This window comes from Ruditapes philippinarum, unplaced genomic scaffold (genome assembly GCF_026571515.1).
Source record: "Ruditapes philippinarum isolate M1 unplaced genomic scaffold, ASM2657151v2 ctg122_1_1_1_1, whole genome shotgun sequence".
Lineage (NCBI taxonomy): Eukaryota > Metazoa > Mollusca > Bivalvia > Venerida > Veneridae > Ruditapes > Ruditapes philippinarum.
In genome coordinates, this window is record NW_026861047.1 from 309769 (window position 1) to 327514 (window position 17746).

General features: G+C 31.9%; 2 protein-coding genes across 2 annotated transcripts; one reads left to right on the forward strand and one right to left on the reverse strand.

Moving 5' to 3' along the window:
• On the reverse strand, window positions 1-3859 carry LOC132714357 (uncharacterized). The gene is made up of 5 exons (XM_060697217.1): window positions 3802-3859; window positions 1835-1909; window positions 1180-1352; window positions 905-961; window positions 1-6 (listed from the first exon to the last, which is right to left on the reverse strand). The coding sequence occupies exons 1-5, from the start codon at window positions 3857-3859 to the stop codon at window positions 1-3; spliced, it is 369 nt and encodes a 122-aa protein (XP_060553200.1).
• A 10047-nt stretch (window positions 3860-13906) lies between these two features.
• On the forward strand, window positions 13907-17626 carry LOC132714351 (uncharacterized). The gene is made up of 3 exons (XM_060697205.1): window positions 13907-14669; window positions 15500-15568; window positions 16183-17626. Exons 1-3 carry the CDS (start codon window positions 14132-14134, stop codon window positions 16218-16220), a joined length of 645 nt encoding a protein of 214 aa, XP_060553188.1. The 5' UTR covers window positions 13907-14131; the 3' UTR covers window positions 16221-17626.
• Window positions 17627-17746: the final 120 nt, after the last annotated feature.

Below are 17746 nucleotides of genomic sequence, written 5' to 3' on the forward strand. Positions count from 1 at the left end.
TTATTCCTGCAAATATGTGATATATGTAATTAACATAATGTGCAATAGAAATTAATATTATTTGAACTTATAAATTTAACATCAGTCCAGGATATCATCTCTAAGTATGGACCTGAATGCCAGTTCTCAATGAAATATATTTTTAACCATCAAAGGACCCCATTGGAAATAAGTTCTCTATTTTATATTGAACTTTCATGGGTTATCCTGTGTTGTATATATTGTCTTGAAGTCAACAAGATCTTTGATTTAATTATGAATGTAAAGTTATTATTTTTCAATTAATTACTGTGTTAAAAACAATGTGATAGATATATCTGTGATAAATTGTCTTAATTTGTTTTGTAATATGACATAAATATCTACACAAATAAATCAATCAATAATCAATCAATCAATCAATCTGGTTCTGATAGAAATTTCGGGAAAATTGAAGCCAAATATAAAGCGTGATTTGTTGGGTGTATGATAGACGGTTGGTTAATTCATTGAGGGTACAATGTATGCATTCAAGCTGAAACAGTCGTTACTCGGTGGTTTGATGGGGGTTTGGAATGAAATTCGGTGTATTCCGGTTAAAATAACGTGTACTTCTCCTGATAAATCGGCTGCAACCTTGTGATTACTTCAGACAATGGCGGCTTTATAATTATTAAAGACATAAATAATGACTGAATACTTTCCTTAAAACCAATGTGTTATTCCTAAGATATATTTCATTATTAAGTTCAAAGTACAGATTTTTTCTTTGTACAATTTCTACAGCGATAGTGCTAATAAACATTAGTACAAGAAATTAAACTTAATATATGCAACTTATATCGTCATAGACATTTTACCCATTAGAATAATCTAAGTTCCATGTATGAAAAAGGATAAAGAAGAATAACATACTGTTAATTACCATATTTGCCCTCAAGTCCACAGCTTGAAATTCAAGCTCAACTCGGCTTTTTCCAGGCTGAAACAGATTTAAGAAAGTTATTATTTTTCTACTCAACATATATTCTTAGGGCATGGTGTATTTAATTATTATGTTGTCAATGAACGCTCTTATAAAAATGAAGCACTGATTGCTGAGATGTACTTATGCTATGAAATAGAACTTCATTAAAGTACATGCATTTGTTTAAATCAATCTTATACTTTGATATTGAAGACATATATCTATAAACTAACAATTCCGTAACCATCTCTGTCGAGTTCAGTCTTGGTAATTACTTGCACAAATATATCATTTCCTCGAGTTTGGTTAACAAACACTATGTTAGCTGTATCTGGCCCATAAGTATGAATTACAATTTCTTCATCAAGAACTGCTACAGTTGCATTAAAAGTAAACAATATGCTGCCTGGAAAAAAATTAAAAACATATTCAGTGAACCACTTACTAAAAATGTTTTATTTATTGGTTAACAATAAATAAAACTTTACTTTTCAGATGGTCTGACTGGATAGTTAAAGACATTGAAGTTTAATACAATATGCATTTCTATAAATGTGTTACTAAAAGAGAAGGGACTTTCTTTCGCTTACTTTCGCAGTCGTCGATTATGTATCAATTGTTTACAGGTGGCTAGGGTTCATACGTGGGCATGAAAGTTTGACTGAGTTAACTGTAAGCAGTTGGACATGTGGCAACGTGCATCCGACAAGGTCGTTAAACTGACAAATTAACAAACCACATACATTTTACCTAATTCTTCTAGACCTGAAACTAATTTGGTGAACTAGTTATAGCGTAAATGTTTGCTTTGTTCATTCTGATATGAAAAAATATTATTAAGTACTAAAACGTATATCTATAAAGAAATATTTTGTTCCATCCTTTTACCAATAGAGATATTTTCCGACGCTGTAACGTAACTAGGTAATCCAATTATACTAGGAACTTCACAATCACATTCACCTTAAAAAAAAAGAAACAACAACATTAAGTCGCTTGATGTCAGAAGATAAACAAAGTTAGCAAATGAAAGTCAGAAAAATCTTTTTTCTTCTGCTTTAATCATTTTTTTCGTTGTTGCGTCATTGGCGTCCGCGCTGAAGCGCGGCGCCCCTTTATGGAATGAAATCAGATTTTGTGAAAGGGCGACAGCAACTTCTCGAGCCTTTAAGTCGGTCATAATAAAAGCCGATCATTCCGAACGGTATGAAGGTGCTTGATTATTAATTAATCCGTGGTACAATGAATAGCGAACTTGCAAAAATTTTCAAATGAAATAACCTTTTCCGTCAATAAATCGCGCTCTTCGGTTTTTTTTATTTACACAGTGGGTTATTATGGAATGTTATTGTTGAACATTTATCCGAAAGCTGTAAATACAATGATGAGTTGATGACCTAAATATTCCGAAAATCTATTTATAGAGGGATGTGCTCCTATCGGTAATTCCCGGTCTCTCCCGGTCTATTTTGACCGGGATTTACTAGTGACCGTTTATTGTCCGGTCTCTCCCGGTTTTGGAGTAGATGTTTGATATAGTTACAGAACAAAACAAATATTTTACAGATAAATAAGCTTTTTTCCAAAATGAATGTTTGTCAGTTAATTTGGTTACAATAATTCATGAACACAGATCAACTCTCAAATTTATTGATTTTTTTATACATAAACATACAATTCGAAAAAAACAACAAGAACAACAACAATACATGTTTCATTTTATCTATATGAGATAAAAACAATAAATATGTACAATAATTGAGAAAAGGGTACATTTTTATGGTAATAATACGACACTATCAACTTTGAAACATTTTATTTAATTTGTTATTCGTGGTTAGTAAAGATGCCGAGGAATTATTCAAAGTTACAAATTAGATTTTATGAATTATTCAATTGGTTGATAATTAAAATATGATAAAGAAAAAAACAAATGTACATGGTTTAAGAATATAAGAATAAACAATATTATATATTGAAAGATTAACCATTATTTACTGACTTTTTCCAGTTAATTTTTGACTTATAATCGTCGGTCAATATGACAATTGAATTCTTAAAATTTATTTTACAATTTAAATTAAAAAAGTAAGTAAACATAAAAAAGCGCATAAAACACAAAAAAGAAAAGAAAACAATATTCATAAAATCTGTAATTTTTTATCAAAATTAATATATATTACATTTATTGTATAATAAACAATTATGCTTAACATGATCAACATGGTAATATAACCAGTGTCATATTTTTACTAAGTGTGAATAGATACTTTAAGTGGGGGTCTTCGCTAATAGCGATAACATAATAAGGGACAATTACACAAGTGTGGTGTTGATCATGCGTTACACATATGGATTGTAAATGATTGTTTACATGTATATCCGTTGCTCGCCCATATGGTCTCTTTCCAGTGGCGAGGGTAAACAAACGCAAACACACAAAATCCGTTGCTATTAATAACCACGGTCATATTCACAAGAAATAACAAGTAATATTCTAATCTCTAGCATGCCAATCAAAGTTCATAATGAACAATGTCTTTCGTCCGCTCATTCATAAGTGATATACAATTCTGGTAAAAACCATTGAAAAGATTATAAGAATATCTTGTCATCATATGTCTACTAGTTCATCTTCACTTGCTGCATTTCTTGCTTGGACGCCCTTTGATGCTTTGCATCAATGCTTTTCTTGTTTCTATTGATGAGAGGTCAAACATAGTTTGATCGTTAACCTAATTGAAAGTATAGAGTATACCTAATTCTTTAAAGTATAACATGTCACATGTATTCTATTAATTTTAAGATTTAGTTCCTTAAAATAATTAAAGTAACCTTTAAATAAATCAACTTACCAAGTACCTGTACAAATAGTATAAAACCGAATATGATCTTCACATTCGTTTTTTCCATTTTCTGAAAGCAGAATTGAAAGAATTGAACGTTTAATTTTTGTAGCATGTTAAATAAATGCTTTCGTTAGCGAGTGATTAGGGAAATGTGCATTAAAATGAGCCGCATCACGACAAAACCAACGTAATGCGTTTGCGACCAGCATGGATCCAGACCAGCCTGCGCATCCGCGCAGTCTGATCAGGATCCATATTGTTCGCTTACAAACCTTATTACAAGTAGAGAAACTGATAGCGAACAACATGGATCCTGATCAGACTGCGCGGATGCTCAGACTGGTCTTGATCCATGCTGGTCGCAAACGCATTACGTTGGTTTTGTCGTGACGCAGCTCAAATAGTTTGACCTCGCTGTTGTGGGTTCAAGTCTCTCGACAAACGTCTGATTAATTTACTAGCTAGTTTCACCAAACACTTGCTTGTTCCAAATCCTGAAAGCGTCAGGATGTTTTCAAATGCACTAACAAACATGCAAGCGCTGCCAAATTTAAGATATATAACAAAGTATTTTCAGTTATACAGGAAGTCGTATAGCTTCAAAGGTGGCAGAATAGTCCCTTTATTGAAATACTCATGTTTTTATAAAAGAAGGACGCACTTATCTGAAAGGCATATAATATGACAACAGATGTATGATTAAATAAAACTGTTACATTTCTTAACATTGATATCAGTGTACAGCATTTTGAAGCAGTGAAAATATACATGTATTTCATTTTGTACCGGGTTATTCCATAAAACTTTCATTCAACAATAGACAACTTAAACTTGGAATAGTCATTGGCTGTTACGTATAGTAGTTAACCATGTGTATGAAAAGATAGAATATTACCTCACTGGCGATATAAAACTTAATTTGTTTTAGTCATATATATGTAATTTTAAATTTGAAAATTATTGTCAATGATGAAATCAATTTTAATTTTATTTATACCTGTATGTTCTTGAATGAAATTAAGTCAATTGAAATAATACATAAATTGATTTTTCCATATCCCCCACTGTGTATTTCTCGATTTGTAACAATGAAAATTAACACTGACGATTTATTCATATATATATTCCTTAGTCAAACTAATTTCTTCGGTTTCGTTCACATTTTCTTTACACATTTTGCAAGATGTATAAAATTAAAGGCGATTTCGAAAATGTGCTATTCTTGCAGATTAGGATTATCGTAGCTTTGCGACATCATTTGTTTAAAATAAAAGTTTGTACGACACAGATCTTTGCACGACACAACCCATCAGAACTATGTTCCCTATTATGTTCTCAAGTTCAGTGCTCAACTAAATTAATCATTTTTTACCAGTAGGAATCAATTAAAAGATGTAAATTACAAAAAAGCGATATAATATTATTGAGAAAATTTATGCTTGTAAAATATTAGGTCAGTAAAACTTTAAGCTCCATCAGGCAGTATGAATACATGTACGTTTGATGCAATTCTAACTTTATTTCAAAGGTTCACCGCCTGTTACTGATCCGTTTCTAAATTAATATAAACTTTATAATTTGCAGTACATGTAATTTTACCTTCTATGTATCTCTCTTGTTATATTATCATTGTTACATGTTCTATAAAGTTATCTGTGTCGTGTGCTTCAATCTATGCACTTTAAAGTATTAACTTGTATCATATATGTTTACTGTTTAGGCACAAGAAGTCGATGTTGATCCAAGTAAACAGTATGGTTCTACAAAGACTGAGACTACTGTTCGTATGGTTTTGGAAAGCAAGGGTAGCTATTTAGTTATGCCAGAAAAATATAGTTTACATACCTGCCAAATGCTTTTGTCACATAGATAAAATTATGTTGTTGTTCTTGTTTGATATCTAGTACTGTGGTATTTAACTGTAGTTGAAAACTTATTCTAAGATAAATCCAAAGCGTTAAACGTACAAACCTTTGTTTGATGATCGTATATAAATATGACATATTTATTTCAAACACTTAATAGTTTAACACAATTTATTTCTAACATAAAACAGGTGTATATCATGGATACATATAAACCTATATAGACAATAAAAACGATTCTTTGGTACCTATAAATATTTTAAGTACCGCTGTTTATTCAAAACACACATTATAAGTGGTGTGTTATCTAATATTCTAGTACTACTTGTGATTTTGTCACTAAATACTCAAATAAATAAACCGATGTTAAACTGCCATTACGGACTACATGTATATGTGACTGTTTTTTTCTCCCTCGATAAAATAGTTTACAAAGCCTTTGTAAAGCAACAATAATAACGCATTTTATTGATATTTTCTATTCTTATAATGTTTTCTTTTTTTATGCTAAAATAACATCTAAGGTAGACTGACGCCAAAGATTTGATCCACATTAGTCGATATATCTTTTATAAATCGGCGCCAATTCATAAGCAACGTACTGACGTCATCCTAAGTATATAACTCATTCATAAAGGCGCCATAATTACGTAATTTTAAACTGACATGGGCGGAGTTTGAAGAATGATTAATCGAGAAAAATATAAACAAAATACATAGAGGATATTTGTTTGTTTGTGTGTCAGATGAAATTTTATTTCAACGAGTAGGCTTTAAAAACAGTATTCTTACGAGTGGCGTAGCCACGGGTGAGATTACTGTTCTTAAAGTTCACGAGATGAAATAAAATTACATCTTACACAACAAACAAACAAATTTTCTTTTTATTTTTATGCAAGTTAAAACGAAATTTCCTTAATATTAACGTTAATATTAAAATCTGTTTTCCCAATTTCGAGCGCTTGTTTTAATATGAAAAAGGCAAAGCCTCGAAGCGAGCTCGATTTTCTTTTACCGTAAGAAAGGTTAAAATAATCGTTCATTTTTATTTTAAATTTTCCGTTTTAAAATTGTCATTCGGTATTTTATACACTGCTTCCGTTTATTCTGGTTCTCCCTTTCTATTATGGTTCCTATATAAGTGCGCAGGACACCAGTCTACGCTTCCGTTTTCAATCAGAGTACATCAGCTTTTATCGTTATCTTGTAATTCGAAAAGTTGCGATGTGTCCAATTCGGTACTTTAAACCATCACTTAGCAGGTACTCGCGTTACCGTAAAGCTCGCTTTGCGAGCAGGCTCTTCGGGCCAGCTCGTCGAGCTCACTAATAATAAAAACAAACAATTCTAGTAGGAGAAAAAGTCCAACCATCCATCCATATTTCTGTTACTTACTGCGAATTTATATTAGACCTGACTTTGTTAAATGTAAGCGGCCGCCATTTTTAAAAGTTGTGTATTTCACGGGAAGAAAATATTTGTGTTTGATTCAGAGGGATATCATTTGGATTTATTAGCCATACACCTTTTTAAAAGAAAGAAAACGTATTTGAGGATTGTAACAGACAATAAATAAGTGTTGACAGAAGTGTAAACATTCAAAAAGCGGCTAGGAAATTGGAAAACTTGGAAAGTTGAAAGGCTGTCTAACGAACGCTGGGTTGTTTACTTATTCTTCGGGCTGATGGCTGTCATTGCTTTTCAAGTTTTCATAAAACATACTGCAGTTATTGACCGTAGGATACTTAAATATGCCCATATGTCATCAAAAGCAGTGGAAGGAATGTCTTTTTCAGACTGTAAAAATGTTTTCTTCTTTTCATTACCTTTGACATTAAAGATATTCATCAATTTCAGCTTTGCTTATATCTGAACAGCCTGACATTATCAGAATTGTCAGCAAAAATAAAATTGAGGTACCACACGGGAAAAATCTTAAGAAAGTCGTAAACTGTAAAATTATCAAATATAATTTTCATGGATAAATCAGTAATCCACTAAAAAGCATAAAATAAAATTCAGTATCATAATTCATGAGTTTAAATTGTTGAAAACTTGCTAAAATAATACTGGATTAATAGGTGAAATATTTCTTCTTATTTTATTTCTTTTGTTTAATATTTTTTACACTACAGCGACAGTACTGAAGGGTGCGAAACAAAACAACGTTATATACGAAAATTAACAGTGGCAGTAATTTCCCTTATTTTGTCTTGTCAAAATAATATAGATTTCAATATTTAACACCGGTTAGATGTTGTTTTGATGCGAAAAAATTAACCACTCAGGCCTCTTTGTGTGTTTTTTATATATATGCAAGTTGATGTATGTGATACTATTGTATGTGTTTATGTATATTCCCTGAATAAATCGATTCGATGGTCTTCGTGGTCAATTCCTTCGCATCAAAACTCCAAACGGGGTTTTAACAGTCGATAAAGACCGTTAATATCAATACTGTTTCTTAATAAAGATACCCCATATATTATTAATCTGTAACTTTCCATTTTATATCTTCGCAAAAGTTTACCACCACCGACTAACAAGGTAAACAGATCATTAAAGAATTGAATAATATTGCAGTAAGCTTGCAAATTAATGGTCTGGATGATGAACTTGTACAATATGAAAACGCTTAATTAACATCGTAGTAGAGGACATGTACCACCTCGTCATTACATAAGCATCCTAATTTAGCAGTAACTTGAGCATATTTGTGGTTAATAACAATATAGTAAATTATAAAATAATGTAAAAAATAAACAAAAATACTACTAATATGCTTACCAGACTAGATTGAAAACATGAGTACATTTTTGGGAGAAAGAAGAATGCTATGCAACAAAACGAACATTTAATTCATTTATTTTTTATTGATTTATTTATCATTCTGTCACAACACTTCCAGAAGTGTATTAAGCTTATCTGAACAAAGGTACAATATGGGTGAATAAATGAACATTACAGCAAATTGTGAAATCAGTTATTTCAAGAAACAACTGAAGTTTCCAGATAGTTAATCAATCACAAAACGTGACAAAGGGTTTCATGACAAAATTTAAATTTTCAGATAGTTCATGAATCATAAAAAATTGGCAAAGGGTTTCATACCTGGAATACAGATATTATTACATTATGGATGAAATGCAAAAGATCATAGAAAGTCTATCAAGTCACTATTGGTAAACGTAATACATACTACAATATCATTTTGCATTGGACATAATCTTAGCTTTGAATCGCTGGTTTAAAAGCACTTCTGGTTACAGCAATTTCTTATAGTGAAACATTGTCTCCTGACTGAGATTCATACTTACTGGCCACAACCTTGCGCAAGGCGGTCAACTTTTCTGTTTACACGCCATTCTATTGAAGTAGCCATTGAGGGCATCTATCAAACCATTTTTTTGTTTACCTGCCCTCAGTATCTACTATTTAATATTGCAATGGTATACATGTCATTCAATATGTCCCTGTCAGTATCAACTCCAATGGTGCTTTTTGGACTTTTACGACTAACATCTACCATTGTGTTTACCGGCTTTATTGATATCTGACTACTTTGTACCATGTGGTCAGCCTGTGCCTGTTGACTACCCTTTGTTTCTCATAGTATGTTGTGTTATTTTATTTTCAGTATTATCAATATCTGTCACAAGCTGCTAAAGCCCTTTGTTTCTCATAGTATGTTGTGTTATTTCATTACATGTATTATTAATATCTGTCACTAGCTGCTGAAGCCCTATCTTTTTCAGATGCGTGTTGTGTTATTCCATTTTCAGTACATATATTATCAATATCTGTCACAAGCTGCTGAAGCCCTATCTTTTTCAGATGTGTGTTGTGTTATTTCATTTTCAGTATTATCAATATATGTCACAAGCTACTGAAGCCTTTTGTTTCTCATAGTATGTTGTGTTATTTCATTTTCAGTACATATATTATCAATATCTGTTACAAGCTGCTGAAGCCCTTTGTTTCTCATAGTATGTTGTGTTATTTCATTTTCAGTACATATATTATCAATATCTGTTACAAGCTGCTGAAGCCCTTTGTTTCTCATAGTATGATTTGTTATTTCATTTTCAGTATTATCAATATATGTCACAAGCTGTTGAAGCCTTTTGTTTCTCATAGTGTGTTGTGTTATTTCATTTTCAGTACATATATAATCAATATCTGTTACAAGCTGCTGAAGCCATATCGTTCTCATAGTATGTTGTGTTATTTCATTTTCAGTATTATCAATATCTGTCACAAGCTGCTGAAGCCTTTTGTTTCTCATAGTATGTTGTGTTATTTCATTTTCAGTACATATATTATCAATATCTGTTACAAGCTTCTTAAGCCCTATCGTTCTAATAGTACTAGTATGTTGTGTTATTTCATTTTCAGTATTATCAATATCTGATACAAGCTGCTGAAGCCTTTTGTTTCTCATAGTATGTTGTGTTATTTCATTTTCAGTATTATCAATATATGTCAAAAGCTGCTGAAGCCTTTTGTTTCTCATAGTATGTTGTGTTATTTCATTTTCAGTACATATATTATCAATATCTGTTACAAGCCGCTGAAGCCTTTTGTTTCTCATAGTATGTTGTGTTATTTAATTTTCAGTACATATATTATCAATATCTGTCACAAGCTGCTTAAGCCCTTTGTTTCTCATAGTATGTTTTGTTATTTCATTTTCAGTATTATCAATATCTGTCACAAGCTACTGAGGCCTTTTGTTTCTCATAGTATGTTGTGTTATTTCATTTTCAGTATTATCAATATCTGTCACAAGCTGCTGAAGCCCTTTGTTTCTCATAGTATGTTGTGTTATTTCATTTTCAGTACATATATTATCAATATCTGTTACAAGCTGCTGAAGCCTTTTGTTTCTCATATTTCATTTTCAGTACATATATTATCAATATCTGTCACAAGCTGCTTAAGCCCTATCGTTCTCATAGTATGTTGTGTTATTTCATTTTCAGTATTATCAATATCTGTCACAAGCTGCTGAAGCCTTTTGTTTCTCATAGTATGTTGTGTTATTTCATTTTCAGTATTATCAATATCTGTTACAAGCTGCTGAAGCCTTTTGTTTCTCATAGTATGTTGTGTTATTTCATTTTCAGTATTATCAATTTCTGTCACAAGCTGCTGTTCAAAGCCCTTTGTTTCTCATAGTATGTTGTGTTATTTCATTTTCAGTATTATCAATATCTGTCACAAGCTGTTGAAGCCTTTTGTTTCTCATAGTATGTTGTGTTATTTCATTTTCAGTACATATATTATCAATATCTGTTACAAGCTGCTTAAGCCCTATTGTTCTCATAGTATGTTGTGTTATTTCATTTTCAGTATTATCAATATCTGTCACAAGCTACTGAAGCCTTTTGTTTCTCATAGTATGTTGTGTTATTTCATTTTCAGTACATATATTATCAATATCTGTTACAAGCTGCTGGAGCCCTTTGTTTCTCATAGTATGTTTTGTTATTTCATTTTCAGTATTATCAATATCTGTCACAATCTGGGTAATACTATTAAGCAATATAGCCGCTCTTTCCTAGTAATTTTTCTTTAGGCTTTTATAAGAAATACATATAAGTTAGTTTGTCATTCTAATTATACAGTGTTTCCGGTTTTCATAATGGGTAATTTCTACACTCTTCTATCAATTTGAATGTGTTGTTATTTAATTAAACTACTAGAAATATGCCTAAAAGTACTTCAAACAGAATATCATATTTTGAACATTTTCAGGTTCATTATTATAGTTATGTTATTGGATCATATCAGATTCGAACGATTGTTATTTAATATGTTTCTATATTAATGCATATGTTTAATTGTTTACATATGGAATGTCATAGAAATAAAAGCAATACTACATATGTGTTTGTGTTTTATTTTCTTAGTTTTGTAGACAAAAGGATAAATTAATGATTTATTTCGATTTGAGCAAAACGAATAAGGAAATAAATGCGGTTCTTTCAAGCAAGCAAATATATATGAACTTGATAATAAAATAAAAAGGGGGAATAATTAATATTATTTATCATTAACACCATATACATATTTAACCCGCATTTACTCCGAGCCAATAATTCAAAAGTATGAAAGTCAAAACAAATAGATTATACTGAAGTAAGTTTTGGTAAATGTTATAATTTTAAGTATATAACCTAAAACGTGTGTATAAATATCCAAATATTACTCGATATAAGTTATATTTGATTGTACCCCCACTTTAACCACATAAAGTCATGCTTGAAAGCAAACGTAAAACATATCTTTTTATCAAGGAAGTTGTAAAATGCAAATAATCTTTTAACTTTCAGGTCATAAAATGAACAAACAGATACGGCATGCGTAAAATGATTAAAGGCAAAACGAAATTAAAATATTTTTTTTATCAAAACTCGTGTTATTTTTGTTCTAAAATGTGTTCCTCATTAATGGCTAGGTCACGAATAAAACGGGCACCGCCCTGTTAAACGATTTTTAAAGCATCGGCGATCTCGCGAACGCCGGGCGATTACCTTGCGTGGTCATGAGGGCGTTTTTTGCCGAATTGATTTTACAGCTAGAAAGCATTCATAGGATCGGGCGATTGCCGCCCGATGTTCGAAAGGCGCCTGTGCAATTATTAAATGCATCGAGCGCTCGCTGCGCGGGCACCAGGCGGCAAAAGCTTGACATCTTATGATATTCTTTTCCGCGGCCATGGCGTCATCAACACGACCACCTCTGCGGTGACTATTGTCATATAATGTTGCTGCAACAATTTTATTTTTCCTTTGCCTTTAGACGGATTTGCACGACGAATGAGTTTATGTTAAATCCAAAGGAATTCACGAATGCATTTTCGATTCAAGCCGCAATTACAACAAACTCAAGCCTCCCCGTTCCCTTGACGGCATAACGATGACCGCCCGGTGCCTGCTCATGAATCGTCCGGGTACCTGGCCTACGTGTGTCTATTCTGGCGCCGGGCGGGACTGGGTGCCTTTAAAATCGGACGGTGTTTTTTGTATCAAAACAATCGCCCAGCCCGAGCACCGCCTTTGACCGGGCGGTATCTGCCCGATGATTTTTTAACTCGCTGACCACAAAAATTATTGTCCAGACGCTGTTACCTTTTAAGTTTTACTTTTAACTCGACGGCACCTGCCCAATGAGCAAAATGTTCAGCTGCTGCCATCCGGTTGTCACTGCCGCCGGACGAAGCCAGGGCGATATTGCGATTTTTTTTTTTTATTTCTTTTTTTTTTTTTTTTTGTTAGGGATAAGTTAGGATGCCTGTTTTTCAACGATTAGGACTTTATCTAACACAATCATACTTAATCAGGAATTTACAATTAATAACATAAATCCCTGACTCAATACACTTCCATTATCATATTAAATGGTACTGGATATTTTTAAATAAGAATGGATTCAAACTTATGCACGGAAACATTTGACTTGACAACTGAATTTCAAGCAGTCTAAATAAATGTCGATCTCTACAACTTAGTCAGCTGTCCTGTTCATCTAGTTCACAGTCAACGAATTTCCTTGCACACTTACGAAAGCATGAAGTTCATTATTCAAACAAACTCTTTTTTTCGACAATTTATATTGTAGAATGACTGCATTCTCCGTGTATCTATTAATAATCATCTACTGTAAAATTAAAGGCCCAGTATACCATGCAAAGGCGTTTATCTTATTTTTCAAACACTTTTTTGGTGTACTTTCATAGTCTACAAAACATTATTTATTGGCCCATTACTTGATCCAGATTTTTTCTGTTGCTTTTTTGGAAATAAGTTAATTTAGTAATTTAGTAAAATACTACTTTGTCAACATTTTACTACTTCTATGACAAACTATTTCACATACATTTAGTGCTACTTTTTTAAGTAACAAGCATCTTAAATGCTCTGACTTATTATTCAAACATTATAGAATTCATGTTTTCCCTTTCTAAACAAGTGAAAATTTATTCGTTTCTTAGGCATAATGTGCCTTTAATATAAAACATAAGAATAGAAAGACTTTATAATCATTGGATATCCAAACTATTTTCATCCGTTCAATATTAAATTGTAAATATTAGGTAAAATATGATAAAATACTTTTATTTCACAGCTAAATGTTGTTGCATGCATGAAATGATGTGAACACTTACACGAGATGTTTTGCCAGCTTCCTTTCATAAAGTGCACTGTTTATGTAGTATAATTTACTTTACTTACTCGCAGTATCTATCATATGTATCAAAAACCATAAATAAAAATGGGAGTATTCACATTAAAATATCAACTTCCTTCTTAATGCTGATGCTATTTATGATAAATAATCAAATCATATCTGGCTTACTTTACAAGTATAGCAAAGTTTCTTATGGCTTTTAATATATATTTTTAGAAGTATTACAAGTTTGTTCTTGTTAGCAATAACAATCATCGTGTGCGGAAATACTTATAAAAATGGAATACTTTAATCTACACGATATTAATATTGGTCTTAAAGATAAAGATGACGAAAGTCATCCGTATGCAAATAAACTAGATATCGATTGTTATGAAACTTTAAAAGGAAAGAATATCGTTGAGACAAGTTTAGACGAACATATTTACGATGACGCTGAGAAACAAGATACTGTGTATGAAAATACAGGAAACGTTACATCAGATCCTACAATGAGATTGAATACAATGACTAGGCAAAGTGTGGAAAATGAATATACATCATTTGAACCTAGATCTGAGTCTACATATGATACAATTGATAGGCAAGTAAAGGAGAGAGAATCGGAAATATATAGTACTATTCCTAGAGAAGATGAAATTCTACGTCCTGAAAGCACTATTGGTATCTATAGAAACCTGAAATATGTTCGGACTAAGAGGACATCGTGTCTCAGAAGGCGGTGGAAATTGCTGTTACTGTTAGCTATTGTGTTGCTAGTCGCTATAACAGGAGTAATAATAGCCGTGGTTCTTGTTACCAACGAAGAAGAAACAGGTGTGTTGCTTTTGAAACTTTTTAAGCTCCGCTTTGAAAATTTAGAGCTTTTGTTATGCCTTGGCGTTGTCGTCGGTTAATATCTTTAGTTAAGTTTTCGTTTGTGGTTCAAATCATAAATATCACCCAAACTTTCAATCTATATGTAAATTTTGGAGATGAACATTGATGCGTTTACCTGCCACACCTATTTTCAGGTCAAAGGTCAAGGTCAATGTGTCAATGTCAATAATGAAAACTAAAAACTGTCCTTTGGCCTATTATCTTTAAATTTTGTGTTTAGACGCATCGTGATAATTAACTCTTCGTTTTAATTTTGGGTCCAAAGGACACGATACGAAATAACGTTTGTTAACTTTTTTATTAAGTCATCAGCATCAATTGTGACATTATTTGCAGATGCATGTAGAAGAGTTTTGCCTGTCATATCCATGTTTTAGTAAAAAGGTCAAATGTCAATGTTGCCATTTATCTAAGTTTTCTCTTTTATCTGGAAACTGCAATTTACTATCCGGCATTGAGATCAAAAGAGCGCGCTGCCTTCCAGGCAGTTGAAGAATATAAACACCGATTTGTTTCTATTTTTTTCTGTGCTGAAAAATACATAAGTATAACGGCAGATATTTAAATAGGTTGCTAAGTTTGGTCACAGAATAATGATGCTATTGAATTAAACAAGTTTTCAACAATAAAATCATGGTCAGATTATATGAAACCGACAATTCTTAGTATTGTGTTTTTCAAAGTGTTATATGTATATCTATTTGAAACACGTGTACTTTAATTATTATTTTAAATCATTAAAAATATCTTTCTGTTTTTCATTACAGTTGAATTTACTGAAAATTTCGATTCTCCAATGGACACAATAGATGGTTCAGGATCGGGAGAAGGGCCGGGTAAATTCACTTAAACCACGCACAAAATTTGCCATCGTCGGATACCCTAGGTTGATTAACATGTAATCAGATAAATGTTAACGGTTCGGTCGTGGGTATCCGACGATGAAAATTTGCAAAACATAATGCATTTGATTCATCCAAATATTAAGAAAAAAACATTGTTTTTCAGAAGTGTATCTTTCCGCAAGGTATATACCTAGTTTCATCTTGTCCTACGATATGCACGGGACTTTTGTGTCAGCTTTCTAGCCAGTGCTTTCATTATTAAATGATTCCGATATACGAGTTTACATCTTATACCTATACCTCGCAAGTAATTGCTTTCTAAAAAATGGTACGTATCTCTAGCAGAGACATTTTTAAACTAAACTTAAGAATTTAGCTGGAATACGATTTGAAGTGTTCTTGAAAGGAGTTCTTGATTTGTTTCTTTCCATATACATCATTTAATAAAACATGTTTTGGCAAATTTTTCAAAACAAAAATATCGGCGGGGAGGTAAAAAATATTTTAGCACGTGTCAATGTTTACAAGACGTGCAATAAATTGCAAATAATGTATGCCTTGCTGCAAGTTTATGGATACTTATATATTTTTCTTTATATTTACAGATGGTACAGATGCTGTATTGACACCATTTGATGATTAATCACAACATATCAGAAGTCAGTGCCGACAACATGTTAAACGACTGAGGTGAAAAAGCCTTAAAACTTAAAAATTTGAATTGATCAAGTGAATTACTTAAAATGGAAAAAATTGCAAAGGATAATTATGAATATACTCAGTTTATAGTTGATGCGAATTTTAGCCCAATTTGAATGAAAAGCGTTGACACCATTTTCATTTTTTGGCCATTTTGCACATTAATGCTTATTTTGGAAAAACGGTGTGCGGGACTGATCTGGAAATTTGTACACAAATTCAGACCTACATCAAATAGTACACAAATCTCAGAAGTATACATTATTGACCGCTGCGGAAAGGGAGTTAGCTGTCCTTCAAACTGCCTTGTTCAATTTTAAAAAATGTCAACCAGTACTCCTGAAATGTTCGAAGCACCTTTTTCAAAATTTAAAGGAGAACATGAAGATTTTATCGAAAGTTACACTGGACCAGTTCTTTCACTCGTTGTAGTCCCTTTAATATACATAAATATGCAACTATATGCGACTGTGATATAACAAGAATGACTATAATAAAAGTATATTAATCCAAGTAAAAATGTAAAATGTATCAAATATATGACTTGCTGCAAATACGATATACAATTGCGTCAGACACAAAAAGTACGAATTTAGTTACACATACAACACTATTTTATGAACCCCACGAAGCAATATACTTGCTAACAAAGTTTTTTTTCTTTTTAAAATGTGTTTTTGGGATTACTCTTATGAACATTTAGCAACAAATTTGGAGCATGCATTCCAAAATCATGCCAGCATCACATCTTAATTGCTACATATTATTCTTGATAACGGTTGATGGTCACTAGCTTGTTTAAGACGTATTCTTAATGAACATTAAACCACACTTGAGCACTTCCCAAAGAACATAAAATCACGCATTGTACATTCAATGAAAGAATATTATGACAGAACTAATGTTCTTCGTTCATACTATGTGTTTCCAAGAAGAAAATAAACAAAGCCTATCAATACTTTTTTGAGGCACCTTGCATGTTGACAGCAAGTAACTTTGCAACAACTTTGATAACAAATAATATTTCAATCAGAAATAGTATTTAAGTTTTCAATTAACATCTGCATCCTTGTTTTAGACGGAATCCCAATAAAACAAAACTAGCTGAAGATTTCAAAATCCCTACATTACTTCAACTAAAGTGATATGGGATAATTTATACTGTAACATAAATAACCATTAATCTGCTCAATTTGTTTAATGGTTTTGTCCTGCACTGAATTTGGAACAGTTTTATCAAAGTTTAAATGTTTTCAATCTCAAATTACAAAATTAAAGCTATCAAGAGTATAGAGCCTGGTCAGAATGTATGGATGTATACGCTGGCCTGGCTGTATACTGATGGAAAAGGATATTCACACGGTTTCAGCAAGATCAAGGTTAATTACTTTTAGAGTATTCTATAAATATAGTACAGGCTTCTTAAATACAAACAAACATGTAGTGATGATAATCAATCCGAACTTTTGT